We start from the raw sequence: 20208 nt of genomic DNA, 5'->3' as shown, positions 1-20208 counted from the left end.
TCTGCGTAGTTAGGGCTTGGCCCCGTTAAGAAGCATTGTTATTACTATGTTTGCATTTCATTGGTTGTGTTATATAATTAATATGTATGCATACTTTTATAGTCTGTAGTATGCCTATCTGTATCAATATTTGTATCTAAATACCTAGTTCAAGGTTGACTTATTAGTCAAGGGCAGCAATAGCGTGCTGCGCACTGGTCAAAATGCTTAGGCCCAATCAGGGACATACTATTACGTTGGCCAACCCTATGGTCATTGGAAAGCAAAGCGCTTGGCTAGCTCTATGGCATGTTACTCATAGCTAAGGGCAAGGGCCTCAGGTGACTCTACGGTCACATAGCTAGGGCATAGGGCCCCGGGTTGAGTCTATGGTCATCTATTTAGAGCAGCGGGCCCCAGAATGATCCAATGATCGTTTATTTGTAATTAGATGCATGCATGAGTAGGTTATTACTGCTGGGCATGCTAGATATGTATTGGAATCTGTATTTACTATTCATGCACATGTTATTAAGTGTCTTGCTGAGTCTTGACTCACGAGTGCTATATGGTGTAGGTAAGGGAAAACGAAAGCTAGTCCAGCCATGAGTTGTAGAGCTTTGGTAGTAGCGTGTACATATGCGGCTGCTCTTCCACCATGAGCAACGATATCTCAGAGGAACAAAGGTTGTATCCTTTATTTTGCCGCTTAGGCAGGCTTGTTGTAACTTTTGATCTGTATATACCTTTTTAAACATATGTTTGTAACATTTTGGGATCCCATGTATGTATTAAACTTTCAAATGAAAATTCAACATTTCCTTTGACCAAATTTTTTAACCCTAACCCTTGACATTAACCTTAGTTACACGTTTATAACCAAGTGACTTAATTAGCAAGTCTGACACTATTTAAAGCACACAATGTAATGGTCCTAGATTAGGAGGACACTACAACTTGGTATTAGAGCTGCCAAGGTTTAAGGGTTCCTGAAAATTGGTCGGGCATGTACATTCCCCACTAAAGACAAGTTCGACTCAAGGTTTCGTAACTACTTATGTGATTAAGTGCTTAACATTTTAAAATTAATGTACATGCCTTATCTGCATGCCTGATTAGGGAGCATGAGATATTCTGATAGGACCAGGCCCTTGATTGTTGCATGAATGATAAAGCATGCTTATTAGCATTGTTATTGCTTGTGAATGCAAAGGAACCATTTATTAGCATTATTATATGGACATGTAGGTCAGGATATGCTTATTAGCGCGTTATTTGCATATAGGTCAGGAAATGCTGATTAGCATTGTTATACATGTATAAATGCTTGAACATGCTTATTTGCATCGTTAATTGCTGATGACTATTAAGAAGTGCTTATTAGCACCATGATTGAATGTATTACGTGTTGGCATGCTTATTATGATTGAATTTGTTGTTTGTTCAGTCTTGGGCCGTCAGGTGACAAAAGGTATAGTTATTACTTACCCAACGACCGATTTGATCACTGCAGAGTGGGATAGTTATCAGTATGCTTCCTCGAAGGTCAAAGAGGTTGGCTGGCCAAGAGATACATGCCAGGGAAGAGAATGACCAAGGCCAGGCTCCACCGCCAGCTCCAGAGAACTGGCAGCAGTTGCTTGTAGATATGCAAGCCAAGCTACAGGGGCGGAAAGATGAAATTCGCCTCTTGAGATAGTAACACGTTCCAGCATGGAACCTAAAGTCCTTGGTACCAGTAGTGTTATAGCCAGAGGTACTAGCGCCAGTACAGCCCCAGACAGGGGGAGATAGATGGGAACCCCTGTATGAGAGGTTCAGAAAACAACACCCTCTAGTTTTTTAGGGCAACTCAGACCCACTGAAGGCTGAACAATGGATGACTATGATAACCACCATCTTGGATTTTATGAGGGTCGGTGGTAATGAGAGAGTGGCATGTGCCACTTACATGTTTCGGGAGGATGCCCGAATATGGTGGGAGGTGGCATTCCAGACCATGGCAGTAAATACTATGTAATGGGTGGAATTCAAAAATATGTTCAATGAGAAATACTACAATGACGCAGTTAAAGCTGCGAAGGCTGAAGAGTTTAGTAAGTTACTTCAAGGCAACATGACAGTGACTAATTATGCCTTGAAGTTTGAAATTTTGGCAAATTTCGCTGGGGATCTGGTGCCCACTAATGGGACCGGAAGAGAGAGGTTTCTCTAGGGGCTACAGCCTATGATAGCCTAGGATGTTCGTATTACTACTATGCCAGGGGTGACTACCTATGCACAGCCTGTGGAGAAGGTGCTTACTGCTGAGAGCGCAGAGAACAAGATCCGGCTCGAGAATGCGTCTAGAAGGGATTCTAGGAGGTTAGGACTCCATTTTCAGGCTTTGGTAAGGGCAGAGGGCCTAGTGACCAAAATAGAAAAACTCTAGATACAGTTTCAGCCCTAGGACCAGATAGGAGGCCATGAGGTATACAGAAAGGCCGCCAGGGTGGCAGTGAGACCTGGAAAGAATTCCCAAAGTGTACTCGGTACAGGAGGCGCCATATTGGGGAATGTCAGATGAAGGCCTGCTTCATCCATGGGAGTGTGGGACACTTGATGAAGGACTGCCCGAAAGCCAAAAAGGAAGGGCCCAAAAAGGTGGACAACCTGCTCGGATGTTCACCTTGACCCAGGTGGAAGTCGAAGCTAGTCCCTCAGTGGTTACAGGTTAGCTTTCTAGTGCTGGGACCCTTTATATTATTTTGATTGACTTCGGTGCTACGCACTGTAACGCTTTGGTTCATTACACACATTTTTTTGTTTTTAGTAGGATTATAGATGGATTGTGTAGACCATGTGACTTTGATCCTATGGGCTTTCATACTATGCGTCCTACTGGGAGTTAGTAGTTTCCAGAAGATGGGTTAGATCACTACTAGTGACAGTGGATGGAAGGGAGTTGTCAGTTGACTTGGTAGAGTTGGCTATGACTAATTTTGATATAATTCTTGGTGTGGAGTGGCTAGAGAAGTATGGGGGAACGATAAATTGCAAGAAGAAGATGGTAACCTTTGAGCCTAAGGGTGAGGACCCTTTTGTATTCGTTGGCACTGTGCATGGAACCCGTATACCTATGCTATATGTACTTAGAGCTAGAGACCTATTGGAGGGGGGATACATATGATTCTTAGCTAGTGTGGTGGATACCACTCAAGTCATGCCAGTGGGACTGGGACACAAAAGATTAGTCTGTGAGTTTCTAGATGTGTTTTCAGAGGATCTGACAAGGTTACCTCCACACAGGGAGATAGAGTTTGTGATTGAACTAGTGCCAGGGATAGAGCCTGTGTCTAGGACACCCTATAGGATGTCTTCGGCAGAGTTGAAGGAACTAAAGGTTCAATTACAGGAGTTACTAGACTTGAGTTTTATCAGGCCTAGTTTTTCGCCATGGGGTGCACCAATCCTCTTTGTGAAGAAGAAAAATGGTTCTCTAAGGATGTGTATCGATTATAGAGAACTGAACAAGTTGACTATCAAGAACTTGTATCCTCTGCAAAGGATTGATGATTTGTTTGATCAGTTACAGGGTAGGACAATATTGTCCAAGATATATCTTCGATCGGGTTATCACTAGCTGAGGATCAGGGAGGAGGATGTACCCAAGACAACTTTTCGCACATGGTACGTGCATTATGAGTTTTTTGTGATGTCATTTGGATTGACTAATGCCCCATCCGCATTTATGGATTTGATGAAACAGGTGTTCAAAGATTACCTCGATCGATTTGTGATTGTCTTTGTCGACGGTATATTAGTATACTCTCAATCAGAGACAGGGCATGAGCAGCATCTTAGATTTGTACTACAGAGGCTAAGAGAACACAGGTTGTATGGAAAATTTAAGAAGTGTGAGTTCTGGTTACCAGAAGTGACCTTTTTAGATCACATAGTCAGTAAGGTTGGAATTATGGTAGATCCAACAAAGATCGAGGCAGACAGAGATTGGCCAATGCCAAAGAATGCTTCAGAGATCATAAGATTCTTGGGATTGGCAGGTTATTAGAGACGCTTTGTGGAAGGGTTTTCCAAGATTGTGTCACCACTGACAGAGTTGACATGCAAGAATCAGAGGGTCTTATGGTCAAACAGGTGTGAGGACAGTTTCAAAGACTGAAGAAGAATTTGATCACAGCTCCAATTCTGAGTCTTCCTACAGATCATGACTAGTTTACTATTTATTGTAATGCCTCAAGGCAGGGCCTAGGTTTTGTCCTTATGTAGTCAAGGAAGATGATTGCCTATGCATCACGTTAGCTGAAGGAGTATGAGCAGAGGTACCCCACACATGATTTGCAACTTCCAGTAGTGGTTTTTGCACTAAAGGTGTGGCGGCACTACTTATATGGTGAAAAGTGTGAGATATACACATATCACAAGAGTTTGAAATACTTCTTCACCTAGAAAGATTTGAACATGAGGCAGAGACGTTGGTTAGAGCTGTTAAAGGATTATGATTGTGAGATACTCTATCACTCAGGGAAGGCCAACGTGGTAGCATATGACTAGAGAAGGTATTGGCTAATGGTGGGCCAGTTAGCCAACATCACCCTGCAACCTACTCTTTTGGAGAGGATCAAGGAGAAGCAGTTGAGTGATCCACTATTGGGGAAGATCAGAGGGGACATCCTAGCTAAGGACTACATAGTGTCAGACGTGGGCTTATGGAGATAAAAAGGATCGGATCTGTGTTTCGAAGGACACTGGGATCAGATGACAGATTCCAGATGAATCTCATACTACCCCTTATTCTCTACATCCAGGCACCACGAAGATGTACCAGGATCTGAAAGTTTTATATTGGTGGTCTGAGATGAAGAGGGGCGTGACTGAGTATGTGGCAAAGTGCCTGACCTGTTAGCAGGCCAAGGCAGAGCATCAGAGACCAACACAGCTGTTATAGCCTCTAGATATCCCAGAGTGGAGGTGGAAGAACATAATGATGGATTTCATTGTGGGATTGCTCAGGGCAGTGGGCCAGCATGATTAAGTTTGGATCATCATGGATCGGTATACAAAATTAGCTCACTTTCTACCAGTGAGGATAAATTACACAGTTGAATAGTATTTAGATCTTTATGTGAGAGAGATAGTACGCCTTCATGCGGCTCCGAGGTCTATTGTGTATGATAGGGACCCTATCTTCACTTCCAAGTTTTGGGAAAGTTTGCAGAAAGCGATGGTTACACAACTAAAGTTCAATACAACTTATCATCCTCAGACCGACGGTCAGTCTGAGACGACTATCCATATACTAGAATACATGCTGAGAGCATGTGTACTGAACTTTGAAGGGTCCTGGCATAAATATTTGCATATGATAGAGTTTTCCTATAATAACAGCTACCAGTTGACTATTAGAGCTACACCTTATGAGATGTTGTATGGTAGGAAGTGTAGTTCACCCATTCACTGGGATGAGATGGGTGAGAGGAAATATTTAGGTCCTGAGGTAGTTCAAAGGACCACTAAGGCTATTGAAAGATTATAGCTTGAATGCTCTCGTCTCAGAGCAGACAAAAGAGTTATTCAGACCCAAAGCAGAGGAACGTGGAGTTCCAGGTGGGAGACAATATCTTCCTTAGGGTTTCACCAGTGATAGGGGTGAAGAAATTTGGGAAGAAGGGCAAGCTGAGCCCGAGGTTTGTTGGACCATTTGAGATTTTGGAGAGGATCGGTTAATTGGCGTATAGGTTGGCCTTACCCCTGCACTGTCTAGTGTGCACAACGTATTTCATATTTCCATGATGAGGAAGTATGTATTAGATGGGACTCATGTGTTGAGTTACAAGGATCTTGAACTGGGGACAGATTTTTCCTATGAGGAGTAGCCAGTTCAGATTTTAGACAGAAAGGACAAGGTCTTGAGGAACAAGACTATACCTTTAGTTAAGGTATTATGGAGGAACACTAAGGTAGGAAGTGACTTGGGAGCTAGAGGCAGATACTCCAAATCATTATCCCGAGTTGTTCAAGTAAAATTTTGAGGACGAGATTTCTGTAAGGAGGGGATAGTTGTAACGTCCTAAATTACCAAATGAGGTTTAGTGCCTTGATTAGGGTGCCAGGATGGAAAATTATATATTTATGTGAAATATATGTGTGTAATTAAGTGAGTTATATGATAATATGACTAGATATGCATGTGTTAGGTGTATTAAATATACATGTGAGCGCGTTTCTTATTAGAATGCCAATTTTTGTAATTTGGCCCGTTATGGTTATATCTAGAATATATGTGCATATATGTGATATATGTGTGAGACCACATTATTATGTGGATACATTTGGGTTACTCGTCATGGAGTGATCCTAGGGAGCAAGTTAGCAGGAAAGTCACAACGGGACCTAATACCCGACTCAGGGTGAGTCAAGGGGTATTTTGGGTATCTAGTACATTACTGGGTTATCGGGTAATATAAATAAATATTCGAGGATATATTTCGAGTAAGTGAGATTAGGAGGGAATATCGGGGATTTTGACCATTTTCCCCTCATGGACGTTTTTGGTACCCCGAGCCTCAGGATTTGCTTAAGTTTACTTGAACCTTAAGTAAACCACACAACATACAAACACTCAGCTCCCTCTTTCTCTCCCAACCGACACACTCTCTCTCAACTTTTGGTGAGGATTTCTTCAGGAAACTAAGGGGATTAAAGGCTAATAACTTGGGAAGTTGAAGGCTTGAATCTAGGATTGGATTGGTTGCAACTAGGAGATCATTTAAACACAACGTAGGTAAGCTTTAGTCCCTGTTTAGTTGAATTATGTCATGATTTTCTAGAGTTCTTGAGGTGTTCTTGAGCTTTGTGGCTCAAGTGGTTGATTATGAGTTTTGGTGAGTTTTTTGTCAAGATTTAGGTTGGGTTTTGTTGCTGGTGTTATGTTGATGTTGTTATGGGGATTGAATTATGGTTCTAGGAATTATTTGGGATGGTTTTGGTAGAATTTGACTGAGGAGAAAACTTGGAATTCTGGGTTCGTAGAGTTGTGTCGCGGCCCTGTTCTTGGGGCGCCGCGACTCGTGTGAACCCGGGGCCCAAGAGAGGTTATCGTTTCAGAAGGATGCTGTGACCCTCAGGGGAAAGTTGCGGCCTGTGTCTCGAATTCCAAATGGGGGGCTTTCTATTATGGGAGGCGCGCCGCGACCCTTAGGGTCAAATCGCGGCCTGCCTGGGCAACTTTGGCCAAGTTAGGTTTTCAATAACAGGAACTCAAACCTAAGGGCTCAAGATCGATTCTACTACCCAGTTTAGTAGAATTTGAGGTACCAGAGGCTAGGACTCAATCTGGAAGCAATTATCTACTCGATATTAATGAATATCATTTATTTGGTAATGACTAGGGTACCGCTAGGGCTCGGGAAAGGATCAAGCTCGAGGGTCGTTCTTATTATTACGATGTACTCGGACTTGAGGTAAGAAAACTACACCCAATATGTGATATATGTGGTTAGGGCTTGTCCTGCCTGTTGATTATAACTATGAGTAGGGCTCGAGCCCCTAAAAATGAATGTGATTGAATCATGTTTGTGCCCATTGATTAAACATGCTTGAATGCTCCATTTCTGGCTAAGTGTTATCTGATTGTTCGCATAGTCTGTGTAGTTAGGGCTTGGCCCCGTTAAGGAACATTGTTATTACTATGTTTGCATTTCATTGGTTGTGTTGTATAATTAATATGTATGCATACTTGTATTCTCTGAAGTATGCTTATCTGTATCTGTAGACCTAGTTCAGAGCATGCCTTATTTTTCGAGGGCGACAATAGCGTGCTCCGCGCTGGTTGAAAGGCTTAGGCCCAATCAGGGACATACTATTACGTTGGCCGACCCTATGGTCATTGGAAAGCAAAGCGCTTGGCTAGCTCTATGGCATGTTATTCATAGATAAGGGCAAGAGCCCCAGGTGACTCTATGGTCACATAGCTAGGGCATAGGGCCCCGAGTTGACTCTATGGTCATCTATTCAGGGCAGCGAGCCCCAGAATGATCCAATGATCATTTATTTATAATTGGATGCATGCATGAGTAAGTTATTACTACTGGGCATGCTAGATATGTATTTGGAATCTGTTTTTACTGTTCATGCACATGTTTAAGTTTTCTTGTTGAGCCTTGGCTCACGGGTGCTATGTGGTGCAGGTAAGGGAAAAGGAAAGCTAGACCATCCATGAGTCGGAGAGCTTAGGTGGTGACGTGTACATATGCGACTGCTCGTCCTTGACATTATTTTTCCCTTTAGGTCGGCTGGTTGTAACTTTTGATCTGTATATTCCTTTTTAAACATTTGTTTGTAACATTTTGAGATCCCATGTCTGTATTAAAGTTTAAAACGAAAAGTCAACATTTCCTTTGACCAAAATTTTTAACCGTGACCCTTGACATTAACCATAGTTACACGTATATAATAAAATGACTTGATTAGCAAGTCTGACACTATTTAAAGTACACAGTGTAACGATCATGGATTAGGAGGACGTTACAGTCTCGACACCCTCTGACGCTTTGACCTAACCGATTCAGATAGGCCCATGCTTTTTGCACATAGGAAACAAACCGGTTAAAACCTCGGAGGGGAAGGAAAGCAATAATGACTAATTAAAATGTATGAAAAAATAGTATAGCTCTCCTCGGGAGCCCCACCTCGATTAGGCTCCTCAGAGTAGAGTAAGGAATGGACTAATCCGTGGATGAGCTAACCCATCTCTTGCATCAGATTGGTCTCGTACTGACAAAACCAAGTGGCATACATAGTCGCTATCTCGCCCAAAGGCACGAAACCTTGGGGGTGTCTCTTCCTCCTCAGGTGGTTGAGGAATATGTCAACGAGGTCTTGATATTTTTGGTACCCCTCCTCAAACAAGCAACATCTCTAGATTTGTCCACACTCATGGAGTGAAGGCGAAAATAAAGAATGGTTGGGACTAGTTTCCTCCCTTACGTACTTAGCATAACGAAGAACAATTGGGGATTTAGCTTGGGCCATGGAAGATGACTCGATCCCTGCCTCGAGCTCTTCATCTTCCTTTGCCTCCGTGGTGGCCTTGATGGCGAAGACACTGTCCACATGCTCTTCGCAAAGTCATTGTGTATATTTGAACTACACCTTATCTGCCATGTATTCTGTGTGGAGCCTCGCCTTGTGACGCAACTACTTTGACTCCCGAAATATGGTGAGGACCACTAGGCTTATACTCTGCCTTTCCCGCAGTAGCCCATACAACTACAGATGGGCCTCAGTGATGAAGAAGGTGAGGTCCAAATCCTCGTCGAGGAGGGCGTTCATCACATAAAACCTTTTGTCGAAAGAATCCACAAAAGGTGTACAACAGAAAGGACTTGAAATGAGATGTTTCAAGACTAAGGATTAGTTACGGTCGGAACACTGTTAGACAAAACGACACAAGGATAAATGAACTTACCAACTCTAGGAGTAGAGTGGGATTGGTCCTCATCGGGAAGCCACTCGCCTAGAAAAAGTGATCCTTCTAGTCCCGAACAAGATTCTCATTGCCGCTTGGGGCCTTGTAACTTCTCCCAGGGAATGTGTGCTTCATTAGGGTTTAGTACCCATTCTGGTCCCCCTTCTTCGAACACTGCCAAAAGCTGTAGACATATAGTATCTCAGTTGGGGAAGGGGTAGGCTATTTTGGTCTCCTATACAGATATAAAGCCAGCCCAGCACCTAATATCCATTTGGGGACAACTGGAAGGGGGCTATGACGACGAACTTGAATAAGTCAACATAGTACTGATGCAAAGGAAAGGTCGCACCGGCCTGAAGGTGAGAGGCACTCCATGGCCCAAGCTCATGGATGTTCTCATGCGCCCTCTCATCCTCCCGAGACAAGCACAACAACATCTAATGAGTTTCCACTCCATAGTGGGTGAGGATCTTCTCCATAGAACCTCAGTGTCGAAGCTTGCGGAGGATGGCCACCACCTCGAATCCAGTGGCGGTGTAGGGTTTGTCTATTGGCATTGGACCTTCATTGGTTATTTCCTTAGAGATGCCAACTCGAATGGGTCTTGTTTCCTCTCGCACCACGAGGGCTTGACTGCTGCTAGCCGCTCATTTCCCTTTCTTGGGAGTTTGGTCAGCTTCTCGAGCCATTTGAAGAATTTTGGTGTCGAAGGCGTAAAACCCTTGTGTGTGTAGTTGATAGAGCTTTTCAAACATTTGAAACAACAAAACAAGCAGTTAGCCCCTTGCCCCAAAGAAAGATGGGTCAAAATGAGAATCCTTAAGACAACAGCTCAGGGAGAAGAGTGAAGAAATTCTAAGGACGAAGGGTGTCCTCAGGACCAAAAATTGGCACCAGAGAACAACACTTGAAATTATGAACACCGTCGTAATCTGGGATTTTTCCAGATTCCGGTCGGGTGTCCAGAAAGGCAAAAATTTACTAGGGTGTGCAGTGAGCCATTTTGACCACATCTAACACAAAAATGTTCCTAAAAAGTCCTATAGAAGGTCAAAACAACCACTCAAATACCACAAAAGCTCGTTCCTAAACATGCATCTTGTAGGAAATTCAATTGCAAGGTCTTTATTTATATTCATGTAATTTACATATTATAAAAAATATATGTAAATTCCTAGAATATGCTCCCATAAAATTGAGACAAAACAGAGTAAAGTAAAGAAACTTACATTATGCAACAGAACTGGAACAACTCCCTCATTCAATCTCTCTAACCCTTGATTCCTTTCTGTTGCAGAGTATTATCAAGAGATTGAACTAGATTAGCAACAAAATCTTCCTCACCAGGCCTTTGGTCAACCTAAAACTAGTGTCAGCTAGCTCTCTACACATGAGATAGAGATCTTGAAGAGAAGAAGAAGAAGAGTGAGTTGCCAAGAAATGATTAGATTGTCTAGGTTTTCACTTACCCAATGAATCAATTGAGACTTCCCGATAAAACCCTAGATATCATATTCCTTATATAGGTAACTTAACGAGCTTTTTTTTTTTTTTTATCAAGAAGAAATAATACTTCATTGAACAAACAAGCATATACAATCAAGGGCAAACCGCCCAAACAACAGCCAAGATACAGCCAACCAAGTTCCAACCCTCACTCTACATACATTGAAGCTTCCTTAAGAAAAGCTTGAGATAAGGGAAAACCTTCCTACTATGAACAATGTATAATCTGTATTGGACTAAAGTAATTACTTCTTTTGCAATACAGTTAGCTGTCAAAGAGAACCCATCAAAAATGCATCTATTCCTATTCCTCCATATATGATAAACCACTGCTGCTAGAACCATATTCAGGATTATGCTCAAACTATCATTTTTCCCAACACTGAGCCTAACAGTCCAATCCAAATACTTGGTGGCCCAAGCTTGAAACCCAAGCCACGAAAAAATACAAGAAAAGACTCTCTTGGATAAACAACACTCAAAAAGAAAATGGTGATGACTCTCTAACTGGTCTTCACAAACTGGACAGTAAGAGCTATTCAGCAGAATGTTAGACTTAGCCAAGTTATCTCTAGTTAGGAGGTAAGAGTTGACCACCATCCATAACAAGAAACGGTGCTTAGGGAGGATTGTTTGACACCAGACTACGTTCTTATAAGCCACAAGTTGCTGGTTTAATGAGCTGTTATACAACTTGGACGACTTAAATTTCCCAGAAAAACCAGCAGCAATCACCTCTCCTTCATTGAATCTGTTTCCTAAATGGCAGATTTTCCACCAATACCAGCTGCTATCTTGCTTCAAAACATAGTTCCAAAAGTTAACCCCCTTCAGGTAAACATGCTGAACCCATTTGACCCGAAGAGTGTCCTGTTTTGTAGTGACAGCCCAAACATATTTAGCTAGAAGTGCTCTATTCCAGCTAGCGCCATCTCTGTGCCCGAGCCCTCCATAAGCCTTAGGAAGGCAAACCTGCTGCCAAGATGCTAAATGAAGTTTACTACGAGTCACCGAGGCCCCCCAAAGGAATAGTCTACATAACTTATCTACCTCCTTGATGATGCTTTGAGGTAAAATAAACACATTCATCCAATAGTTTCTCAAGCCAAAAAGGACAATGTGAATGAGCAATAAACGACCAGCATAGGATAGATGCTTACTAGACCACAAAAACAACTTAGTTCTCATTTTGTGGACTATGATCTCGCAGTCCACATGCTTCCATTTAGTAGGCCTCATAGGAACCCCAAGATAATGAAGGGGAAAGTTATCTTCAGGAAGTTGAATGACCTGAGTTATCTCTCTTCTATCCGCTGCACTAACTCCTCCAAAATAAATATGAGACTTCTTAGCATTTATTGACAGCCCAGAAGCCTCACTAAACTTCCCTAGAGTATCCTTAAGTACACTAACAGTCGCAAGAGAGCCTTTGCAAAACAGAATAATATCATCTGCAAAACACAAGTTAACAAGCTTTAGGCTCTTACACATGGGGTGAAACCGAAATAAAGGAGACCTGGCAGCCAACTGCAAACTTCTAGTCATATATTCCATAATGAGCACAAAGAGAAGTGGGGACATAGGATCCCCTTGGCGCAAGCCCTTTTCCCCCTTGAAACTACTCTGAACTCGACCATTTATCAATAAAGAATAGGTAGTATTCCTGATACAATTCATAACCCAGCCAATGAACTTCATTGGAAAGCAGTAAGCCTTCAAGAGATTTTCCAAAAAATGCCAATCAACAATATCATAAGCCTTGCTAAGGTCTATCTTAATTGCACAGCGAGGAGAAGTAATATCCCTTCCATAATTCTTAATTAGATCTTGAAAAATCATGATATTGTGAGCAATAGACCTACCTCGAACAAACGCACCTTGATTTGATTGAATAAGAGAGGGAAGCACCACTGCCAACCGAGAACATAACAACTTAGCCATGACTTTATAAAGGGTCGAACAGCAAGCAATAGTTCTGTAATCTGAGGCCCTGGCTGGGTTAGAAACCTTAGGAATCAATGAAAAAGTAGTTTCATGAAGCTCCTTAGGAAATTGGCCTGTAGAGAAACCATGTATGATTGCTGAGCATATATCCTGACCAATATCCTTCCAAAGAAACTTGAAGAAACCTAAACCATATCCATCTGGACCAGGCAATTTAGTATTAGGAATACTAAACAAAGCAGCTCTTATTTCCTTGTTGGAAAAGGGTTTTAAAAGAGAAAGTTGCTGCTCAACTGAAAGCTTGGTGCCCAAAGCTATACAATGTAGGTCTACTGTTCCTGTAGCAGGACTAGTACTACCAAGATGGTTCTTGAAATGATCAACAAAATGGTCCACCACCTCCTTAAAGTCATCTACCAACATACCATGATCATTAATATATGAGACTATAGTATTCTCTGCTTTTCGCTTCTTTAGATAGGCATGAAAAAATGAGGAATTCATATCTCCCTTCCTAACCCAGTTGATCTTACTACGTTGAGCAAGAAAACTATGATACATTTGTTCTTGTTGATGAAACTCAGAAGCCCTCTCCTTCACCACCACCTGCAACTTGAGATCTTGAGGATTCTCTTGGGCTTGATATTGGGCATCTTGAAAGGCCACCAAAGTTGATCGATAACCAGACCCTACATCTCCAATACAGTCCCTATTAAACTTCTTAAGCCTATGCTTCAACCTTACTAGCCTGATAAAAATTGCTCTCAAACTAGAAACTTTAACAGGGGTCCTCCAGCTACTCAAAACCACCTAGTTAAACTCAGGATGGCTAGACCAGAAATTATAATATCTAAACAGTTTGATTCCCATAGCCTCCATGGGGATATTAGACACTACACAAGAACAATGATCAGATACCACCTCCCATTGAAACATAGCCAAAGACTGAGGAAACATGTCCAACCACTCCTCATTAATTAACACATGATCTATTTTTGAGTAGATCCTAGCTGAGCCATCTTGGTTGTTTGTCCAAGTAAAATAAGAACCCATACTCTTAAGAGCCTCAATTTTTGCATTAGTCAGCCACCCTATAGAGTCAGCCAACTCAATACTAGCAATTGGGTTACCACCAGACCTATCTCCACCAGAAAAAGGGGCATTAAAATCCCCTAAGACTATCCAAGCTTTGATTGAGAACGATATGCGAGTTAAATCATTCCATAAGCTTCTTCTATTCTCTACTGAATTGTAACCATAGACAAAAGTGACATGGAATAAACTCATGTGGCCTACCAAGTTCACCTGGCAATGAACCAGCTGAGGAGACTCTTCCAAAATAATCAATTTCGCTATCCCCTTCCGCCAAACTATTAATAGTCTACCCTCTGTGACGGGACTAGAGTAAAATTCCCAATTAGGAAATTTATTCTCCATGAACTCACCAATTTTATTCCCGCGCAATTTAGTTTCCAACAGACCACTAATTCCAATCTTATTCTTCCTAAACACATCTTGGACTGAACTTTGTTTATTCACACTGTTCAGACCCCTTATATTCCAACTCAGAATAGAGCACTTATCCATTAGATAAACTACCTCCAAGATGTCCAATCTTACTGCCCTTTTCCTGTTCCTGAAGAACAACAAACTGGTTGTTTTGTTTTTGAATCTCAACAACCAGGTTAGAGTTACCACTGGCTGTGAGACCTTGTCTACTCTGAGTTGCAACATGCCTAGGGGTTTGCCATTTCGCTTCCCTGTTCCTCTCCTTAACCGGACCAGAATTGGCCTCCCCTGAAAGAGTAACATCACTAGTACTCGGATCAGAGTTTTCTACTACTTTAGACCCACCGGCTTTCTCACCTGGTTCCCCTTCATTCAGTCCCTCATAAACTTTTAGCTGCTCCAAAGGAATCTCAACTTTAGAACGAGCTTCTTTTTCCACCCAAATAGTCTTATGTTCCTTGCGACAATCTGCCATAGAATGCCCAAAACCAGAGCAACTCTTACACTTAGTAGGCACCCACTCATACTCTATTCCTTGTTCAACAATCTGGCCATGCTCATTGATAAACTGAAAGCTTCGAGGTGGATTATTAGTGATTTCCATCTCCACTAAAACCCTCGCAAACTGAACTCGAGAACGCTCCCTAGTAAACTTATCTACTAAAAGAGGTTTTCCAATCGTGCTCACCAAAGCACTAATACACTTGCTGCCCCAATACTGCAAACCAAGGTCATGTAGTCGAATCCAAAGCGGAGTCGAACGTATAGCACTAAGATCTGCTGTCCACGGCCTGATGATGACAGGTTTTCTATCAAATTGAAGAACTCCATTCTCAAGCACATGATCTCTAGTTGCTTCATCATTGAACTTCACCAAAGTTAGCCCCAATGTCATTCTAGAAATTTGGGCAATCCCTAGATGACCCCAAACTCTTTTTATAAAGCCTTCAAACACTGCCATTGGAGGATTTGCTCCAAGCACCATGCAAACCACAGTAGAGCTCCAATTAGCTGACTGAATTTTCACCTCTTCAATATCAACTTGAACCAGCTTCTGCCCCTTACTAAAAATAGGTTCAGTAAATGTAGAGTCCAAGAACTTTACTTAGCTAATTGTTTAGTAGTATTATAGTATGTATAGTATTATCTTTGTTACTGTGGATTTTTGGTTCAGATCGGGAATTATTTGGACACTCATAGTAGTACTTATAGATTTTCTAAGTTTAACCTATAATTTAAGAATATTAAGTTAACCTAAGGTTTGATTAATGTGACTGATATTAAGGATTATATTTATTATACTATAAGGTTTAGATATCAACCAATAGGATTTTAAGCACATGATATGAATGGTAATTAAGGATTAAGTATTTTTTAGGATTAAATTTAATAAGGAGTAAAGTTTGAATGTTATAGGGTCAGTCAGCAGCTTTGAATACGTTGAGGGCTTAGTCAAGGCTGTTTACTCCATTCAAACTTAGCTAAAATGTTGTAATTTCATGTTTAAATATTCAGCGTGTGCCGATATATCGCAGCTATAGGGGGCGATATGTCGCAGCACGTAGATACGGAAAACACGAGACGATGCACGGCAGCCTCGGGCATACTAGCCCAGGCAATATATCGCCTACAGGGGGCGATATATCGCCTCCTTCAGTGTAATTTCAAATGTTTTTGAATTCATTTCCTTTCAGCCATTCAAACTCCTTCATAAGTCCAGCATCTTTTGAACGAGTCTTCAGCCTCTGCTGAACGATTATTCAAATTATTTTCACCTAAAAAGCCATTATTTTTATTCAAGTAAAATCAAGATACTTTCATTCCCAAACTCTATAAATAGGACCTAGTACCCAGCCATTTTCACCTTTTGCTCTAAGTTCAGAAGCTGCAAGTGCTAGGAGAGTGTGAGAGTTAAACACTTGGGTGGGAAAGTCATAAGCTTAATCATCTTTAGCTTATCAAACACTTTGGGAAGTAAGGTTCTTTAGTATTTCGGTTGTGGTTAGATTGGTCTTGCAAGTCTTTGAGGTAAACCCGAAACTCTATTTCATTTGTTTCATGTTATTTTCTTTCTCAAAGCCTTCTACTCAGTCCCCTAACCTCATTCTTATTTTGGTTAGGGAATCCAAGTTCTTAAGCACATAAGTTTCGGTAAGCATAATTCTCAATGGTTTAGTCTTCATATTCATTTTCATTTCTTCTTCTTCATAAGACTCACTCTTTCTCATGTGGTTTTAGGAGTGTTCCAAAAGTCTCAACTCAGTCCATCATATCCCGGTAACTTTGGTAAGGAAAATAGGATAGAATCTATATGTTCATTGCTTATGTTATCTTATGTGTTATGTTATGAAATATGATATGTTATGAATATGTTATGAATGTGTATGTTTGTAGGCTTGGGCTTATGCCCTATTTGACTAACAAGACCCCAAAAAGATTATGGGCATATGCCTACTTAGCTAGTAGGACCCCACTAATCTCATGGGCATAAGCTTGTTTAGTCTATGGGACCCCAAGTAATAATGGCCATTATAATAAGTGTATGTATTAAGTGTTATGATATCTCTTTACGTTTATTATGAAATTTATGTGTATGACTATGCGTTAGATTTTCCTTGCTGGGCATTAGGCTCATTCCTTTTTGTTTTATGTGCAGGAAAATAGCTTTATAGGCGGTAAGATTCGTGACGCTTAGAGGATGTGTATCGATGGTGAATGGAGTCAAGGGGCCGAGCGTTATTCAATTCGAGGATGTAGTCTCATTTTTACCTTTTTATGGTTTTATATGTATTTTTCGCATTTCTTATGTAATTCTTTTCATTTAAATCATGTTTTTGTTTTTAAAGACAATGGGATCCCATATCCTTCTTAGTATTTTAATTTTGTAAGTAACTCTTATTTTTACAAGTTACTCAATAAAATTATGGTATTTCCGCAAAAATGTAAGTTTATGTATAGTTTCGTTAACGGTCCAAAAGTCTAGATTAGTGGGTCATTACAGTAAATTCAAGTTTCGGTTCAGAAAAGGAAAGCTTACTCGATCTAAATTGTTGCCTTTGAAGCTGGGACTCTGACTGAAAATCCCCTTCCGTAACCTTATCACCTCCTTCACTCCTATCCGCCCAAGAAACATTCCTCAAATCGGAACCCAATCCATCGTCCACCACCTCTACAGGCTGGGCACTCTTGCCCTGTCGATCCATATCACCATCCTGCATAACCCCGGACCCAGGTATTTTGAAATCCATCAGATTGACATGCTTTGGTTCAGCGACATCATCTCCCTCTGAACCAAGCAATGCCTTCGTTTGAGCCACAGGCGAAACCTTCTCAGACCGATCATCAGAAAGAATTTCAGGCCTACGAATCGACTTCTTCCGCTTCGCCATGGAAGAGAGCAACCCGACCCTTAACGAGATTTATTTAAATTTAAATTAATTAAAAATAATAAACAAAACATAAAAGCCTTGGGCTCCCACAAATGGACTTGGGCCCATTCTCTTTGTTTTGAATTTAAATCCCAATTGAGCCTAAATTCAAAACCATTTATTTATTTTAATTAAATCCTTATTCAAATTAGCTAATTATAATTTGAAACTTGATTTAATATTATTTATTTATATTGACACCAATTTATCAATAATAATAAATTTACCCAAAGATTCTCTTTTATTCTCTAAATCTCATATCTCTGTAAATTTTTCAAAATTGACCTAGTCAAATTTAAAAATCCTAATTGATAATTAAATCAATTAATTGAGACATTCTAGATTATTTACTCAAATATGATGCGGTGACCATGGAACCATAAAATCAAGCTCCAATAAGTTACCATGAACTTATTTACGAATAATTTCACTACCTTATTCATTCCGCGTGACTCCACTATAGACTCCAAATTGAACTCTTGAATACATAGAACATATTTTCCAAACCATAAATATGTTATCCATTGTTATAACTATTGTAGTCAGTCAATCCTCTATCGATGATTTACTAACAAGTTGGGTGCAAATTACCGGTTTACCCTTCATCAGTATTTTATCCTTAACTCCCACTAAGTTCCTTATAAATGATATTTTCGTAAACTAAATCACAAAAATGAGATCTCAATCATTTAACCTTTTGAACAAAGTAATTAAGGAAATCATCTTTTTCACTTCTCATACAGAAGTTATAGATTTCATATCTATGAACAATACTCCCACTCAATTACACTACTAAATCTCCAAGATGTAAGTATGGTCTAGACAGTAGGGTAAGCTGGTAACGAACAAGTCAAAAGATTTAAATAATATAATTAGCATAATATTATCACTCTGAATTAAGATCGACTTAACCTCTGTTCAATGTTGTAACATTGATTAGATTCGATAACAATTATACTTATTTATCAATCAATAATCAATATCGATCCTATTATGATGTAACCGAATACATCGGATCTTATCTACTTGGTCAATGCCTTGGACAAGATATCTTATCCCGAATGTGTAAGTAGATCATATCGTAGATTGCCTAATCAGTGAAAATCCAATGCATTGATCTAATCTTAGGACTCGTTCTTTTGAACATATAATTACAACTATAATCCATTATAACCTAGCCACTATAATTGTAACTATCCATATGTTCAGGATTTTATAAATTTTTGTATTATATCAATAATCTTATAATAAAACAAGCAAGCTACACAATTGTAAAACTAAATGATTTCTACTACTTTTATCGACAATATAAAACTGTGTTGCATGTACAACATGGTTTTATAAGGGCATAAAACCCAACAAACTCCCATTTTCCCTTTTAAAACAAATGGGACATGTTTCTCAAAACCATTCATTCTACATGCTTCACAATTACTGTAACGAGCCAACTTATTCTAGACTTTGGACCATTAATAACTACTATACATAGACACTAATCTTTAAGAAAAGATACATATGAAATAATCATAACTTCATTAAAACTGTAAAACAAAGGTTACAATACATAAAATTCAGAGTAGGATATGGGATCCCATTGTTTTGAAATTAAAACATAAAATAACTTAAATCTTAAATAAATTGCACTACAACAATATTGAGTATATATTACATTAAAGAATAGCATATTTTGAAAAGTGCTATTATTAATGGGGGATTAAAAAACACAGAACTGATGAATAATGGGGATTAAAATTTTTGGCGCCATATGACTAAAATCCCAGGCGGCAAAATGAATTTCTGCCAAATTCCCTTTCTCTCAGATTTTCTCTCAGCCTTTCTCTAAGTTACCCTTTCTCTCAGCCTCCATCTCTCACTCACGAAGCCCTCTCCGCCCTCTCCGCCCTCACGAAGACTCACCGCCCTCAACTCTTCTCTGCCTCACTGCCCTCACGAAGTCTCTCCGCCCTCACCGAAGTCTCTCCGCCCTCAACTCATCTCTGCCTCACGAAGACTCGCTCCAGAGTCGAGATCTTTCTCTGCCTCATGAAGTCACGCTCCAGAGTGGAGCTTCTCTGCCTCACGCCCACGTAACTTTACAGTAAGAGATAGATTTACTGAAGGTACTGATTTCCCATGGATCCTTAGTATCGATAATGATCAAGAAATTACATGATGGTTGTACTTATTACATTTTTTTATATCCTCTATAAATGAGAACTGTGAAGGGTCTTGTATAATATCTTTAGAAGGCTATAAAAGTAATAAATTCTTTCCTCAGACCTGCCTGATATTGTATTTTGTGTTCACTAATTACGTGCTTAATATTTTATGGAAATGCTGAGCTTATTTATGTAAGATTGTTATTCCCCA

At 40.3% G+C, this 20208-nt stretch overlaps 1 protein-coding gene across 1 annotated transcript; it reads right to left on the bottom strand.

Moving 5' to 3' along the window:
- Positions 1 to 11110: 11110 nt before the first annotated feature.
- On the bottom strand, positions 11111 to 17799 carry LOC133822162 (uncharacterized). Its single transcript, XM_062254408.1, has 4 exons — positions 17465 to 17799; positions 14501 to 15474; positions 13758 to 14421; positions 11111 to 13649 (listed from the first exon to the last, which is right to left on the bottom strand). The coding sequence occupies exons 1-4, from the start codon at positions 17797 to 17799 to the stop codon at positions 11111 to 11113; spliced, it is 4512 nt and encodes a 1503-aa protein (XP_062110392.1).
- Positions 17800 to 20208: the final 2409 nt, after the last annotated feature.

This window comes from Humulus lupulus, chromosome 1, assembly GCF_963169125.1.
Source record: "Humulus lupulus chromosome 1, drHumLupu1.1, whole genome shotgun sequence".
Lineage (NCBI taxonomy): Eukaryota > Viridiplantae > Streptophyta > Magnoliopsida > Rosales > Cannabaceae > Humulus > Humulus lupulus.
The sequence above is the reverse complement of the archived record's forward strand: the minus strand, read 5'-3'. Positions and strand labels throughout refer to the sequence as shown.